We start from the raw sequence: 16,884 nt of genomic DNA, 5'->3' as shown, positions 1-16,884 counted from the left end.
TTCTTTGGGAGTTCTAGTAATGGTCAAGCTCTGTAATTGGCTGTCTCCAAAACTCCGATAGAAATTAATGGAGTGGCTCAACGCATGCGTGACCAGCACCTTACTTCATTTGGGGAGCTCCACAGGATACAGTGCCCCTCGTTCTTTTGATCAGTGGAGGTCCCAGCAGTAGTACCCACATCAATCTGTTATCATAACTTAATACACATTCGAGTCACATTATTATGACTGTCAGCTAATGTCCACAATATCTGCACCTACAGCACCTAGATGGGCTGGGAGTGACTCAGTAAGGTCCTGGTAGGTTGTCACAGGTATCTTGAGTCATGCTAGCTGCAGTGCATCCCACATCTGCTGGAGAGTGTGGCCGGGGGGGGGGGGAACATGACTATCGAGGTGGTCTCACAGATCCTCAATTGGGAATCAGGGGGTCATACTCTTCCAACCCATGTCAGACATTTCTAGCAGTGTGACATGTCACATTGTCTTGCTGGAAGAGCCCATTAACGACTGGAAAGACAATCGGCAAGTATGGGTGTATGTGATCTGCAAGGATGAATTCATGTCCAAAATGGTTGAGAGTGCCTTCCACATGGATGAGTGGGCCCAGAATATGCCACGAAAACTTCCCCAGACCATAACACTTCCATCACTAGCTTGTGTTCTTCCAGCAGCGGTTGCAGGGTGTTTGTCTCTGTTTTTTTCATGACTCATCAACTTCCATCTATTCGATGAAGCAGAAAATATGACTCATTAAAGAAGGCCCCCCTTTGCCAATCAGTGGAGATCCAAATTTGATACCGGCTTGAAAATTTTGTTAGCAGAGGAGCAGTGACCATCCTTCTGCTTCAGAGCCCCATACACAGTAGAGTTCACTGAACAGTTTTTTTTTTAGGCACACATCTAATAGCCCCTGGTTCATTTTGGCTGAGATCTGCTCCACTGAGAGTGTTGGTCCATTCTCAGGCACCTTCATAGCGGATGTTCACCTCACATTAATGGCATGTGGTGCTCTGCAGTTTCCCAGTCAATTATTCACAAAGGTGACAATTATTCACTCACAATACACTTTCACCACAGCAGCACAAGAACAGTTCACAAACGCGCAGTGTCAGAAATACTGTTGCCCTTGGCCAAAAAGGCAAAAAGCATCCCTTTTTGCAACTCTGATAAGTCGTCCATTTTATTTTGAGCTATGTGCTGGCAACATTGAAAGAAGGAAGTAGTTGTAATAATTTGACTGGTTTGTATATAACTGGATTACCCCTTTTAAAGGGGTTCTCCGGGAATTAAGAAAATGAAAATACTTAAATATTACTTTATTATAAATATATCCTCAAATACCTTTCATTATTCATAATGGCTAGTTTTGTCTGGGGAGCAATTATCAAGGGAAACAAAATGGCCGCTGTCCCATTAGTTCGCACAAAACCTGTCCTGATCACACATGAGATCAAGCTAGTTTACAACACTGAGGTAAAGAGCTGCCTCCTCTTACTCTCTGCTTGTCAGTTATGATCTTGAATACAGATGATAAGAACTTTAGCTGAATTTCTGGGGAATTTAGTTCATGAGGGGAGACATGAAATGCAGAGAAGACGGACAGGACAGACTGTGGTAATGGAGACTGTAAACAAGTGCTGCTGCTCATTAACCACACAACTCACCTTCCTCTCATGTCTTCTTATCTCCATTCCCACAGAGATTCACCTGTATTTAGGATTCCTGACAAGCAGAGCAGAAAGGAGGATTAGACAGCACTATGGCTCATTATGGTGAAGTAACTTGTCCTCTTTTGTGATTGGGACAGGTTTTGTGTGAACTGATAGGACGGAGGCCATTTTATTTCTCCTAATTGCTCCCCAGACAAAATGAACCATTTTAACTAATGAAAGGTATTTGGGAATATATTTATAATAAAGCAATATGTAAGTATTTTCATTTTCTTAATTCCTGGAGAACCCCTTTAACCTCTCAGGGACATATGATGTACCGGTACGTCGTGTAGTTCCGATCGCTGGCGGGCGGTGATCGGAACTGGGTGCTTGCTGAAATCAATCAGCAGGCACCCTGGTACAATGCGTGAAAAAAAGTTGAAAAATAGTTTTCCCCCAAAAAAATTAAGGTATCAACCGGCTCTATAAACATATCACATGACCTAACCCCTCAGATGAACGTAAAAAAAACAAAAACTGCTAAATAAACCATTTTTTTTGTCACCTACAGCACTAAAAGTACAAAAGCAAGCGATCAAAAAGGTGTATGCCCACCAAAATAGTACTAATCTAACCGTCCCCTCATCCCGCAAAAAATGAGCCTCTTCCTAAGACAATCGCCCAAAAACAAAAAAAAACTATGGCTCTCAGAATATGGAAAAATTAAAAAAAAATAAAAAGCCATTTTTTTGTCACCTTACATCACAAAAAGTGTAATAGCAAGTAATACGCACCCCAAAATAGTGCCAATCAAACCGTCATCTCATCCCGCAAAAATCATAACCCAAGATAATCGCCCAAAAACTGAAAAAAACTATGGCTCTCCGACTATGGAAACACTAAAACATGATTTATTTTTTCAAAAATAAAATCATTGTAAAAAACATACATGAATAAATAAAAAATAGTATACATATTGGGTATCGCCGCATCCGTGACAACCTGCTCTACAAAACTACCACATGATCTAACCCAGTGTGCCTCAATCTGTTGCAAAACTATAACTCCCAGCATGCCCGCACAACCAAAGGCTGTCCGGGCATGCTGGGAGTTGTAGTTTTGCAACAGCTGGAGGCACACCGGTTGGGAAACACTGATCTAACCTGTCGGATAAATGTTGTAAATAACAAAAAATAAAAACTGTGCCAAAACAGCTATTTGTTACCTTGCCTCACAAAAAGTGTAATATAGAGCAACCAAAAATCATATGTACCCTAAAATAGTACCGACAAAACTGCCACCCTATGCCTAAAATCGGATCACTTTTTTTGGAGTTTCTACTCTAGGGGTGCATCAGGGGGGCTTCAAATGGGTGTCAAAAAAACAGTCCAGCGAAATCTGCCTTCCAAAAACCGTATGGCATTCCTTTCCTTCTGCGCCCTGCCGTGTGCCCGTACAGCAGTTTACGACCACATATGGGGTGTTTCTGTAAACTAGAGACTCGGGGCAATAAATATTGAGTTTTGTTTGGCTGTTAACCCTTGCTTTGTAACTGGAAAAAAAATATTAAAATGGAAAATCTGGCAAAAAAGTAAAATTTCTCGCTGGTATCATTGGGGGACACAGGACCGTGGGTATAGCTTGCTGCTGCCACTAGGAGGCGACACTAGGCTGAAAAGTGATAACTCCTCCCCTGCAGGCTATACCCCCTCCAGCCTGGAGAGAGCATATCAGTTTTTAGCTTAGTGTCGTAGGAGGCAGACCTCCCTGCTTAGCAGGGTGGCTCTTTTACGATTTTTGTTTTTATTTTATTTTATTTTATTTTTAGGTTAAGGGGCACAGATTCGCATGCGTCTCTGTCCCCCTGGGAGGCTGGCCGGTGTTGCCTTTCCACCGCCCTGCCTCCCCCAAGAAGACAAAGTGGACCAGGGCAGCCTAGCTCCCCTGCTTCCCGCCAGCAAGAGGGCCACCTCCTCCCCAGCCCTTCTCTACATGGACCCCTGTTGCCTGGTGCCAGCGGTCGTGGGGTGGCCCTGCTGGTACAAGACTATGGGTGAAGAACACAGATGAAGTCTGGTGAGTTTTACTGAATTGTTACGCCTTCTTGTACGTACTTTTTTTCTTTAAGTATGAACATAGGGCGGTGTTCCGTCCAAGGTCCTCTTTTTTTCGCAGAAGGTGGTCGCCTTTCCACGCCTCACAGACATGGTTTCTCTTCTTTCTCCCTCGTAGTACACGGACCGAGCTCTCAATCAGCCATGTGATTTGGCCTCTGGGTTTGCTTGTCCTTGTCTGGCGCCTACAGCCCTAAGGACTTCTACCAATTCTTATCCTGGGGTCCTTGTCAAGGCTGACGGCCTCCAAAGGATGTTTTCCGGATAGATCCATTCAACAGTTGCTCGGGCATTCCGCCCTCGGGTGGGCAACGCCCAGCTGAGTCTTGGCCCACCCGACCAGCGGTCGGCGATTCTCGGGTCCATCTCCTCGTGCAGTAGCTTCCAGAGTGGAAGGCAGTATCTTGGTCTTCCGGGCACACGTTCGTCAAGTCTTACCGGGTGCCTTCCTAGGCACCGGCGGATACTGTTCCAGGCAGCAAATTCTTGCAGGCGACAGTGAGTTACGCATCCTCAAGGACGTTTTTTCTCCAGGGGCATGTGATTTTTTCCCTCCCCGTGGACTGCTTTAGGACGTCCCACGGTCCTGTGTCCCCCAATGATACCAGCGAGAAAACGAGATTTTTGTGAAACTCACCTGTAAAATCTCTTTCTCGCGTGGTTCATTGGGGGACACAGCTCCCACCCAGTGATTTCTGTTTGCCGTGATTGTTGGCGGTTGTGGAGCCACTATGGCCCCAGTTCTGGTTTGATCCGACTGGCGTTGGTCAGTTGTTGGTTGTTTACCGTATGGTTATTTTCTCCTACTCCTATTGCTTGGGCACAAACTGATATGCTCTCTCCAGGCTGGAGGGGGTATAGCCTGCAGGGGAGGAGTTATCACTTTTCAGCCTAGTGTCGCCTCCTAGTGGCAGCAGCAAGCTATACCCACGGTCCTGTGTCCCCCAATGAACCACGCGAGAAAGAGATTTTACAGGTGAGTTTCACAAAAATCTCGTTTTTGAAATTGTATCTCTATTTTCCATTATTTCTTGTGGAACACCTAAAGGGTTAACAAAGTTTGTAAAATCAGTTTTGAATACCTTGAGGGGTGTAGTTTCTAGAATGGGGTCATTTTTTGGGTGGTTTCTATTATGTAAGCCTCACAAAGTGGTCCTTTAAAAAGTTGTTTTTTGAACATTTCTGAGAAATTTCAAGATTTACTTTTAAGCCTTGTTACGTCCCCCAAAAATAAAATGTCATTCCCAAAATGATCCTAACATGAAGTAGGAATGGCCTGGATAAGTCAAAGCGTTTTAAAGTTATCACCACATAGTGACACTGGTCAGATTTGCAAAAAATGGCATGGTCCTTAAGGTGAAAATTAGCCCGATCCTTATGGAGTTAAAAATTGTGTGTGTGTGTGTGTGTATATGTGTGTGTGTATATGTGTATGTATGTATATATATATATATATATATATATATATATATATATATATATATATATATATATATATATATATATATATATATATATATATATATATATATATATATATATATATATTATAGCTTCAGCCCATATCACTGTCCCCAGTTTGTGCCACCTGCTGTCAAACACAGTAGGTAAAACTCCGCCAGTGAGTGGAAGTGTCACAAAGTCTATTGATGAGGTGTCTATAAGAGCAGGAAGAATGACATCTGCCATTTTGATGATCATTTTATGTCCACCTATTTTTCATTGAGATTACTTTTTATACTTTACTAGGCATACATCAAAATCTACCAAGGAGAGGAGCTTCCCCACCCCAAGTCTATGCTGCAGGTATGAATCTAAAAAGTGTTACGGGGAGGGAGACAGTGTGGGGAGGAGATATACTAAGATGTTACAAATCAGAGTCTTGGCGTAAAGTCTGTTGGTGCAGAATGTGCCAAATTTATTAAAAGGCACAGGCTACTTAATAAATTTGGTGCATTTCCAGGCAGACCATGCACCAGGCTTTCAAATCTACACTATCTATGAGCTGGTGTAGGTTTTAACTATTTCCGTCAGTTTCTGACGAAAATTATATTAAATCTGGCGGGCTGTGGCAGGATATGCCCTCTAAGCCCCACCCACTTTTCTTAGCTTTTTAGAAAGTGACAAGACAAGTGAGAAGTTGCAAATTATTGCACAATTATATTGTGCGCCATAATTTGCAACTTTTTCACACCACAATAGTGTGAACATGTAAGTAAATGTCCCTCACATCACTTGAAAATTGACTCCCTGTAGGCAACGGCAGAAGCCAATAACCTTGCAGCTGTTGCTGGAGCTAAAGACACATACAGCAAACACATGGAGCAGGTAAGAGACAGTGTAGCAAGCGACTGTATACAGCTTCTCTGCATCTCAGTCCAGAATGTCATCTATGACTTAGAAATGAAGATGAAGTGTTCATAATAGTTCGGTCCAGTAATTTATCTGACTTTGTGTAGAAGAATTATTCTGATTTGATCATTCATCTTTATGGAAAGACCCCTATTAAGTGAAATAACAAGGCTGCCTAGCAAGCATTTCTGCTTATAAATGTGGACATGTTCCTAGACTTCTGGTTGAATAGAGCACAGGTCGTTCACAGTAAATCTTGGCTAGGCTCGAAACTTCAGACTGCCAGTGTTAGGGCCCTTTCACACTTGCGTTGTCCGGATCCGGCGTGTACTCCACTTGCCGGAATTACACGCCGGATCCGGAAAAACGCAAGTGAACTGAGAGCATTTGAAGACTGAGCCGTCTTCAAAATGCGTTCAGTGTTATTATGGCACCCAGGACGCTATTAATGTCCTGGTTGCCATAGTAGGAGCGGGGGAGCGGTATACTTACAGTCCTTGTGGCTCCCGGGGCGCTCCAGAATGACGTCGGAGCGCCCCGTGCGCATGGATGACGTGTTCCATGTGATCACGTGATCCATGCGCTTGGGGCGCCCTGATGTCACTCTGGAGCGCCCGGGGAGCCGCACGGACGGTAAGTATGCTGCTCCCCCGCTCCCCACTACACTTTACCATGGCTGCCAGGACTTTAGCGTCCCGGCAGCCATGGTAACCACTCTAAAAAAAGCTAAGTCGGATCCGGCAATGCGCCGAAACGACGTTTAGCTTAAGGCCGGATCAATGCCTTTCAATGGGCATTAATTCCGGATTCGGCCTTGCGGCAAGTCTTCAGGATTTTTGGCCGGAGCAAAAAGCGCAGCATGCTGCGGTATTTTCTCCGGCCAAAAAACGTTCTGTTCCGGAACTGAAGACATCCTGATGCATCCTTAACGGATTTCTCTCCAGTCAGAATGCATTAGGATAATCAGGATTCTTCCGGCATAGAGCCCTGACGACGGAACTCTATGCCAGATCCGGACAACGCAAGTGTGAAAGGGCCCTAAATCACATCTGTGACAAGGTCCAGGACTCCATTTATTTAAAGGGTTATTCCCACATTGGACATATCTACAGGCCATGCCATAAATGTCTTATAGATGCAGGCACCACCTCTTGGATGGTGGTCACCAAACCTGCCTCATCCAGGCAGAGAATGGAGAAGAATCCTGCAATTTTTATGTGTCTAGCTGTTGTAATGACTGCATAGTGTTTTAAAGGGGTTGTCCGAGTTATGAAAAATATTTTCCCTGGTTCTCTTCTGGCCCTTTGTTTACCTGCAATAACAATCCCTGCCGCTCCCCTGCTCTGCAAAGGGATTGAATACAAGTGCTGCCCTGAATGACATGTCTGCCTGCTGGGAGACTCGGCAGCATGTTGTATGTGTAGGAATACAAGTCCCAGCTGTACAATGACACTGCTGATACACACATGATCTTCTCTCTACCTGTTCTTGTCCAATGCTCTGCAGAACTCCTCTGTCAGCTCCTGTGCCCAGCATTTGTCTCCTTACTGCCTGCAGCTACTCGGTAAAGCCTTCAGCCCTGAGTCTGTGCTACTGAATGGGTTAAAGTTTTTTCATAAAATAATTCAGGGAGAGAGCCGACAGCAGTGCAGGGGGAGTGGCCAGCACAGTGATGTCTGGTGTACAGATCTCTCGGGCTTGTGCATGAAACCTCATCAGAGCAGGGAGAGAAGCTGACATCACAGGTCACGTGACCCTCAGTGAAATCAGCAACTGGAGATGCAATAAGTGCATGGTAAAGCTGTTATATTTGATTAGTTAGAAACATACAAAGAACAAAATAAATAAATAACTGACAACCCCTTTAATGTAATATTTTCTCCAACAGATATGTGGAGGAGACAAGCCATACATTGCCCCGGCGGACCTTGAGAGAAAGCACTTGGATGTGAAGGAAAACTGTATCAAGCAGTTCCGCTCAGTGAAGAAGATGGGCGGAGAGGAGTTCTGCCACCGATACCAGGAACAGCTGGAGGCAGAGATAGATGAAACCTATGCAAACTTCATGAAACACAATGATGGCAAAAATATCTTCTATGCTGCTCGCACCCCTGCCACCTTGTTTGCCGTTATGTTTGCCATGTACATTATCTCAGGGCTGACTGGTTTCATTGGCCTGAACTCTATAGCAAACATTTGTAACCTGATCATGGGATTAGCACTACTGTCCTTCTGCACCTGGGCTTATGTGAAGTACTCTGGAGAGTTTCGGGATTTGGGAACCTTAATAGATCAGTTTGCTGAAATAATTTGGGAACAGGTTGGTATCTCCAGTCATGTTTCTTTGTGTAGTTAGCTCTGTTCCTAGAACATGAGGTAGGTCATTTGCCTCTTGTAGTTGGGAATCTGCTTAAACTTCTTTAGTTAAAGGGGTATTTTGGTTCCTTTACGTTATTCCCTATCCACAGGATAGGGGATAACTATTAAATCGGTGGAGGGTCCTACCCTTGGGACCCCCACTGATCACAAGAATGTGGGCACCGTACCCATCTGCAGCCCCCTAAAATGAACAGAGTGGCAGGTAGTGCATGTGCATTGCTGCTCTATTCCCAGCAGTAGAGCCTCCACAAATCTAATAGTTATCCCGTATCCACTGGATATGAGATAACTTAATGTAACCGCAATGCTCCTTTAAAGGGGTTGTGCAAAGCTTTCAAATTATCCCCAGGAGAGGGGATTACTAACTGGTCGGTGGTGGTCTGACCGCTGAGATCCCCACCAATCCCGAGAACGGGGCTCCTATTTCCCTGTCCTGACAGAGCGGCAGGCTGCTCCATGCATTCTCTACGGGACTGCCAGAGAGTGAGTACAGTGCTCTATCTCCGGTGGTCCCATAGGGAATAAATGGAGCAGGGGACGCGTGCTTGGTCGGCTGCTCCATCAAGACAAGGGGTAACAGTGGGAGTCCCGGCAGTTGTCCACCAATCTGTTATCACCTTTCCTGTGGATAGGGGAAAACTAAAAACCTTGGCACAACTTCTTTAAGATGGTGTTTTGAAGGCAGCCAACTCCTGTTACCACCATAATAAGAATAAGCATGGACATTACATGAGAGAAGACCTGTCGCCACAAAATGTGTGTTATAGAGCAGGAGGAGCTGAGCAGACTGATATATGGTTTTTATTTGAAAAGATTCAGTATAAATTGTAATTTATACACTTACAGCTTTTTTTTTTTTTTCTGAACTTAAGACAACCCCAGTGAATAGCTATGAGTGACTTGACAGCAATCCCTGTATGCACACTTATTAGTGATTGATAACTTTCACTATAGAACACCTCCCCTATGTACAAATGAAGTCTGAGCAGAGAAATAAATGTATAAATTACATAAAACTATATATCAATCTGCTCTGCTCCTCCTGCGCGATACCATGCTGCCTGCAGATTGCACTGCATTATGTGGTAATAGGTCCTCTTACAGTAACACCTGGCATTTTGTTCTTCAGAATATCCATGCAGTTGATATTGCACTTTATTCTGCCCTCTGCTGGTCACTAATAAAACAGCGTCTTGAGATCCAGAGAAGCTGACTAGCTGTTTAAAGTGACATTAGTGCCATCTAGTGATGAATCCTGTTCCTATTAGTTGTGACGTTACAATACACCTCACTTCTTGATCATTTTGTTCAGTGTTGTACTTTCACATCTGATTATATTTCAATATATAGGGTAGCCCGTCTCCCAACGATAGTATGACAAGATGAACAAGCAAGTGGACTGATTTTTATTATATTTATTTATTTTCTATTTAAAGAGTACCTTTCACTACAATAAAAAATCTAAACTAAGCATACAGACATGGTGAGCTATCCCTGGGCGCCTCTCCCTTCTCCCGGTATAGCCTCCGGTATCTTCAGATTTTCGGCTCAACTGGGTGGAGCCGAAAATCTGAAGATACCGGAGGCTATACCAGGAGAACTGAGCGGCGCCCAGGGATAATAGTAAGTGCAGGGAGATCCCTGGGCGACGCTCTCCATGTCTGTATGCATAGTTTAGATTTTTTTATTGTAGTGAAAGGTCCTCTTTAAATACCCACAAGTCACAAAAGGTGCTGAAAGTGGTCCCCGTTCACATCTGTGCATTGTTGGGCACATCGGATTATTTTGGCTGATATTGCCTGCAGCAGTGATGTGGCAGAAGAAGAAAAAAATGTCCTGTTTTCTCCAACAAGATGGAGCAACATGCCAGAACTTACTGGAACGGGTTCATGAACTGTTTACAGAGCAGTGAACTGTGAGCAAGGGGTTACGGTCACCACGTTCCTCAGACATCACAAGCAATATCTGCCAACATAATCCGACGTGCCCGAAGATTCATAGACCTGAACGGAGATTACTTTCAGCGCTGGAGGCGGGCTCATTTTTAGTGTATTTACATTTTAACTTTTTTTTTTATTTCCTATAAATTATTTATTTTAAAAGGGTTTTCCGAGTTTTTTTTTTTTTTTTTTACTGATGACTTATCCGCGGACTTCTCAGATTACCAAGCACAGCATCATACACTGTGTAGCGACTGTGCTTGGTATTGCAGCTCAGCCCACCGGAGCTGCTTCTAGGCCACGACAGTGACCAATGTACATGATGTCAGTGGCTTAGGAAGAGCAGAGAGAAGACTGCAGTGCTCACAGGAGCGTCGGTGCCTTCTTAAACAGCTGATCGGCGGGGGTTCCGTGTGTTGGACCCCCACTGATCAGATACTGATGACCTATCCTGAGGATAAAGTAATCAGTAAAAAAAAAAAAAAAAAAAAATCAGAAAACCCCTTTAATTTTAAGTACAGAATAATTCAAGTATTAAGAGAATCGGTGAAGTCGTAAATTATGTCACTCTGTATAAAGAACAAAATTGTATACAGTCATGTCTGTTATCAACAAGATTAAGGCCAGACACATGAGCGAGTTCAGTGTGATAAACTTGCTGCATGAGGCAGTGTGAGATCCCGTTATGACCTCTGCTCCTCTGACAGGATCGCACTGCATTAGAATGATTTATAATGCTGTGTGTCTCTGTGAAACCTAGAATCTATCGAATGACAGTGACAGCATTATGTCTCTCTTGTGGAATCTTAAACACTCTCTTGAAATTTGCTTAAAGGGGTTGTCTGGAACATTTATAGCATGTTGGTAGGATATTCGATAAAGGTTAGCTAGGTACAGGTCCCACCATGAAATTTCTTCAGAACTGTCCCCTAAAGTGAAGATCAAGCGCGAACCCCCGTTTCTTCACCGCTATGGTACTTCTGAAAAGCCAAGCCATTTTCATAAGACCCATAGCGGCAGAGAGGATGCTATAATTGCACAGTGTGCTGTCCATTGACTTTGGGTGGGGCCCTGTTCTGATCATGGGTGCAGGTCCCAGAGATGGAACCCACATCCTTCTGGAATTAAGGCATATCCTAGCAATGTACAATAAATGTTGGTACAATCCCTTTAAACCAATTTTTGTCTGTTCGAAATCTGGCTAAATGGTTAGACTGCAAAAAAAATCTGTGTAATGGTCAATTTGCAACTGCTGTGTATGACTCGCTTTAAGGCCTCAAGCACCCGACCGTATATATTTTGCCATTTGCAGATCCTCACATTTCAGGTACTGGCCATGTGCATCCCAAACGTTCCTCAGTCCTTATTATAGAAATGTATATTCTTGTTTGCAAAACAGACAAGAATTGGACCTGTTCTATAATTTGCGGAATGGCTGCAAGAATTCAGACAGCACACGGATGACATCTGTGTGCTGTACGCATCTTTTGCAGCCCCATGGAAATGAAAGGGTTCCCTTCAGAACTGCAAAAAACAGAGACCAAAAATATGGTCGCGTGCATGAGGCTTTAAAAGGGTTGTTTCACTTTAGCAAATGGCATTTATCATGTAGAGAAAGTTAATACAAGGCACTGACTAATGTATAGTGATTGTCCATACTGCCTCCTTTGTTGCCTGGATTCCTTTTTCCATCACATTATACACAGCTCGTTTCTATGGTTACAGACGACCCAGCAATTCATCGGCGGTGGTTGTGCTTGCAGTCTATATAAAAAAATAAAATAAAAAGCGCCAGTCTATACATGCTCCCATGGCCGGCACTTTTTCCTATAGTGTGCCAGCACGGTCACCGCGGATGGATTCTAGGGTGGTCGTAACCATGGATACGAGCAGTGTATAATCTGATGGAAAAGGAAGCAATATGGACAATCACAATACATTAGTAAATGCCTTGTATTAACTTTATCTACATGATAGATGCTACTTGCTGCAGTGACACAACCCATTTAATACTACTTTTTCACCCTTTTCATGAATAAAGTTTGCTTAGATTGCACTTAAAATTCCAGTATTAACTGGGCTCTACAACAGTGCCTCGTTAAAACCAAAGAGGACTGATCTGGGAATGGCTTGGTGCCCTGCACTGCTGCTCTCCATATACTACCTAACAACCACTGCCTTTAGGAGGGTATTCAGAACCCCTCTTGCAGGCAGTCTCTAATAACCACTTGGTTCCTCAAATTAGAGGGATTGTGCAAGAATGGGGGTGTTTTTGCAACACCCACAAACACACAACTTATCTGCTCACTCATTCTCCTCCCGGACTGCAATGCTCTGCTGGGCTCCCTCGATGAAAACATCTAGTTTGACGCCGCCTTCAGCCAATCACTGGCTGCGGCAGTGACTGCCTCCCACTACGTGATTACAAATGGTCACATGACGCAAGGAGAGCCAGTCTCAGCCGCCGTCAGTGATTGGCTGCAGGCAGCGTTAAACTAATGTTTTCATCGATGGAGCCCAGCAGACCATCGCAGGCCGGGAGGAGAATGAGTTGGGTGCCAGTGCTGGGAAGCAGATAAGTAGGCTTCCCTTTACAGGACCAGTAAAGTGTGGGGGGGGGGGGTTGCCAAAGCCCCTTTAAGGACACGACTGCTCCTTCTCTCATTCTGCCACGTTAATCAGATTTTTATAAAAACTCTGTGGTGGGCTTGGATAGAACGCCTGTGACCAACCAGATATGCCCACTCTCACTCAGGGAGACGCTGAAGATTTGTAACAATGGGGCACAGAATATGAGTGCGATATGTATAGGGCCAAGTTTAGAGGTGGTGTAATTGCAAAGGGATTTCACTGTGAAAATTGCCATCAAAGAATGGTTCAGTGGAGCCCACAGGAGGATGTCCGCGAAATGGAATAGTGTGAGGATCAAATGAGGTGAGAAGATTGAGAGAGGAAGTGCTGGAATTGTCTTTTTTTGTGTGTGGACTTTGTTTAATATCCCTTTAATGGGGGCTCAGTAATTGTGGACGTTTTACAGGCAAGATACATTACCCACTTAACCATCTCTTCACAGTTGAGTTCTAACTAGGGATGAGCGAATCGACTTTGGATAAAACTTCCAAAGTAGATTTGCATAACACTTTGTTCTAATACTGTACGGAGCAGGAGCAAGTGGTACCTTGGAACCGAACCAGAGTTCGGGAAATGTTTTTTACAGTACAAATTCATTGAAGTTGTTACGCAAAGTCTCGTGAGACTACACAAAGCAATAACTTCGGCTCATCGGAGCCAATACATTCTAATACTGTACAGAGCTCCTGCTCCGTACAGTATTGGAATGAAGTTTTATGCGAATCGACTTTGGATGTTTAATCCAAAGTCGATTCGCTCATCCCTAGTTCTAACGTTTCACCTCACCCATTTAACTTTCTTCTTAACTACAACTCTTTAACATCCTGTGACTGATTTCTATCTCTGTTTCTCTGCTGCACAGAGGAGTCCTCGGAAGGTGAGGTGCAGTCATATATATATCTCCTCACATGAGCCACAATTCAGGAATGAAATGCATAACTGTATCGGCCATGTTACAAAATGGCTTCTCATGAATCAAGGTGGGGGACATGTAGCCAAATTTATGTCATTACTCAGGGGCCATACAAGATGTAAAGGGTAACTCCAATAACTTTTGGTCTGTGACCCTTCGTAATTTTAGGTCACTAAAGGCCAAATTGTAATTCTGCCTGTGGCGATGATAACGTCTACTGGAAAGTTACCTGTACAGAACAGGAAATCATGACCTATTATTAGGCCTAGTGGTCAGTGTGAAAATGACAGTATTAAATGACATGGGGGGGGGGGGGGGGGCACCAAAACTTTTTTTTGGGGGAAAAAAAAGGATTAACCTAAACACAATATAAACAATAGATAATCTTCTAATTCTATTCCCTTTTAACTGTCCACTACAGTTTTTCTGAACTTACAATGTCATATATCCTAGAGCATCATGGTTCAGCTCAGCCGGCCTGGAGATTTTGATTGATAAATGACTGTGTAAATCTGGCCACAAAATAACCCCAAAAATCAGCATACATGAAATTTTCTTTCTGTATGTAACATGGCTGATTATGAGGTAGACCTCATGATTTTCTGTGACCTATGACCAATGTAAAAAGATAAAATAAACTTGGACAGCCACGTATGGGCTACACAACGATTGGAACCTCCTTACTAGACTGAATTGTGCCTCATGCTTTATTCCTAACCATCTCTCCCCCTCCCAATGATCTGATACCTAACTAACCACTTCATGTTCTAGGTCTTTTCCAAACTCTATGAAGTGTGTAAACGTCGGCTGCCCCGCCGGGCGTTACCCTCTACACAAAGACACCGAAGGTCTTCGAACAATAACAAGAAGAAAAACTAAAGCGTACTCTTTCCTTTGCTTCTCTCAAGTATTTGGTTTCTATCACTGGAGCGGTTGGCAGAGCGGATGTAACGGGCATGTGATACCACGGTCTGGTTTCTACATGGCAGGTTCAGGATGCCAGTGGCCCTCCAGCTATTGATGTACATAAATCCGCAGCATGCACCACCACCAGCTGGAGAGCCACCAGCTACCTACCTCTACCATATGGGAACCTCTTCTTAGATATATATACTACTGCTTTTGAGTCATTTTAATTCAGCTACTGAATCCACATGAAGTGTCACATTGTAGGAGCATTTAATTTTTTTTTTCCATTACTTCATTTTTTTACTTTGACTTTTTGTTGCATTTGTCTTTTGTATTCAGTTGGGCTTTTTTTTTTACCATTATTTTACTGTTTTCTTTTGTTTGCATCTTTTAATTCTTCAGGTGTTGAAGCCATTGAGTGATACCTTCATGGAGGATAATATAAGACAAACTGTGACAAACTCGATCAAGGCAGGTCTTACAGAGCAAGTGACTCAAGCTTCGCGGCTCAAGACACACTGACAATCCATCACTTGACTGCACCCTTCCCTGTCCTGTGCTTGTTTTGTACAATGAGAACTGTGTAAGATAAATACAAAATAAACCAAAGTTTACAATTACCAGTAAAGGTGTAGTCGGAAGTGGCACATCATATTACAGCCGTCAATCTTTCCCCAGCGGACAAACTATACAGTTGTTAGTACAGTCTAGAAGCTGCTTTGCCCCCTCAGTGACAAATGCCGGTTGTGGAATGGTCGCCCACTAGCACAGAGGTGCACAACCTTTTGCATTTTCATCCCAGGTGGTGGTCCTGTCATTTGTTGGGTCCTCTTGCCCAGGACCTCGGCCCACTAATCCTTGGGGCGTTCCGGCTTATAAGGTTGAGCACCACTGGCCTATTTCCGAGGATGAATTTGACATTCTTGGAAATGATGTGTTTCGTAGAATTAAATTATATTTTAAATAATGAATGTAGTGTTCGTTCACAATTTTAATATTTATATTCCGTTATATTAAGAATGTCATCTATGATGGACAGTTGCGCTCAAAATAAATGTCGATTCACTGCCTTTTTTTCTTTTAAATGTTCCCTTGAGTTCAATGTGTCCATAGAAATGGCTTGTTGTATGGGAGGATTTTTTTAACAAAAAATAAATGCTTTTTTTTTTTTTTTTTTTTATATATCCGCAAACCTGCCATAACATAGGTGCATATCAGGTGTGGGGGGGCCCAGTGAGGAGTGTTTGTTTTTCTTTTTTTGTTTCTTTCTTTTTTTTGGCCTTCATGTAAATATTGTATGCTGTTAATTTTATTGGGGGAGGGGGGCACAAGTCCATCCATTAGCATAGGCTACAGCTTTAGAAAGTTGAGATCATCTGTACAGCATTAGTTATTTTCTATAAAAGATCAGATAGGGCATGTATATGATATATAAATAATATAAATACCGATTTTGTATCAAGTTTTTTGTAGTCCATGCCAAATCCTGGTTCTGTGGTAGGCTAAGTGGAGTCCCTGCACAGGGACCATTTGTGGCTCTTGTGTGTGAATGCATCAACCAATCTGAAGTTTTGATATATTTGTGATAATTACCTGCCTTGAACACTGCTGTCTCAACCCAATGGGCTGAGGAGAAAATTGAGCATTTTGTTGTGAATCTTTGTCCTGTTTAAAATTTAAGCCGTTTCCTGTAATTTATTTTCAGTATAATTAAAATCTGTTGTATATATGGCATCAAGCTGTGTGTGGTCCTCTTTATATTATAGGATGTGTAGGTGGCATTCTGCCACTTAGTAAAAGATATGAGTTGTGTCCATATGTAGAATCAGCAAAGTGTACAGGCGTGTACAATTCAATAGAGAATGGTGTAATTAGCAAATTTGTAACGAAATCCATAACGCAAATCTGCTTTTACCAGTAAACGAAGCGTGAACGAATTTCAAAATGGGAAATTCGCTCATCTCTACTTAGGAGGAACATTGAGGATTTGA

The 16,884-nt window shown here is 43.2% G+C and overlaps 1 protein-coding gene across 2 annotated transcripts in view; it reads left to right on the top strand.

The window, feature by feature from the left end:
* Positions 1 to 16,627, top strand: part of ATL2 (atlastin GTPase 2) — a 66,331-nt gene extending 49,704 nt beyond the window's left edge. Inside the window, exons 10-14 of one of the 2 annotated variants that reach the window (XM_044289596.1) lie at positions 5,519 to 5,575; positions 6,026 to 6,097; positions 8,010 to 8,441; positions 13,934 to 13,948; positions 14,756 to 15,264. In XM_044289596.1, the coding sequence (XP_044145531.1) occupies positions 5,519 to 5,575; positions 6,026 to 6,097; positions 8,010 to 8,441; positions 13,934 to 13,948; positions 14,756 to 14,863 (684 nt within the window). In that variant the 3' untranslated portion in view covers positions 14,864 to 15,264. Of the gene's footprint in view, positions 1 to 5,518; positions 5,576 to 6,025; positions 6,098 to 8,009; positions 8,442 to 13,933; positions 13,949 to 14,755; positions 15,265 to 15,295 lie in introns of those variants that run through there. The other variant, XM_044289595.1, reaches the window with a different exon arrangement.
* The last annotated feature ends 257 nt before the right edge of the window (positions 16,628 to 16,884 follow it).

Source organism: Bufo gargarizans, chromosome 4, assembly GCF_014858855.1.
Source record: "Bufo gargarizans isolate SCDJY-AF-19 chromosome 4, ASM1485885v1, whole genome shotgun sequence".
NCBI lineage: Eukaryota > Metazoa > Chordata > Amphibia > Anura > Bufonidae > Bufo > Bufo gargarizans.
The sequence above is the reverse complement of the archived record's forward strand: the minus strand, read 5'-3'. Positions and strand labels throughout refer to the sequence as shown.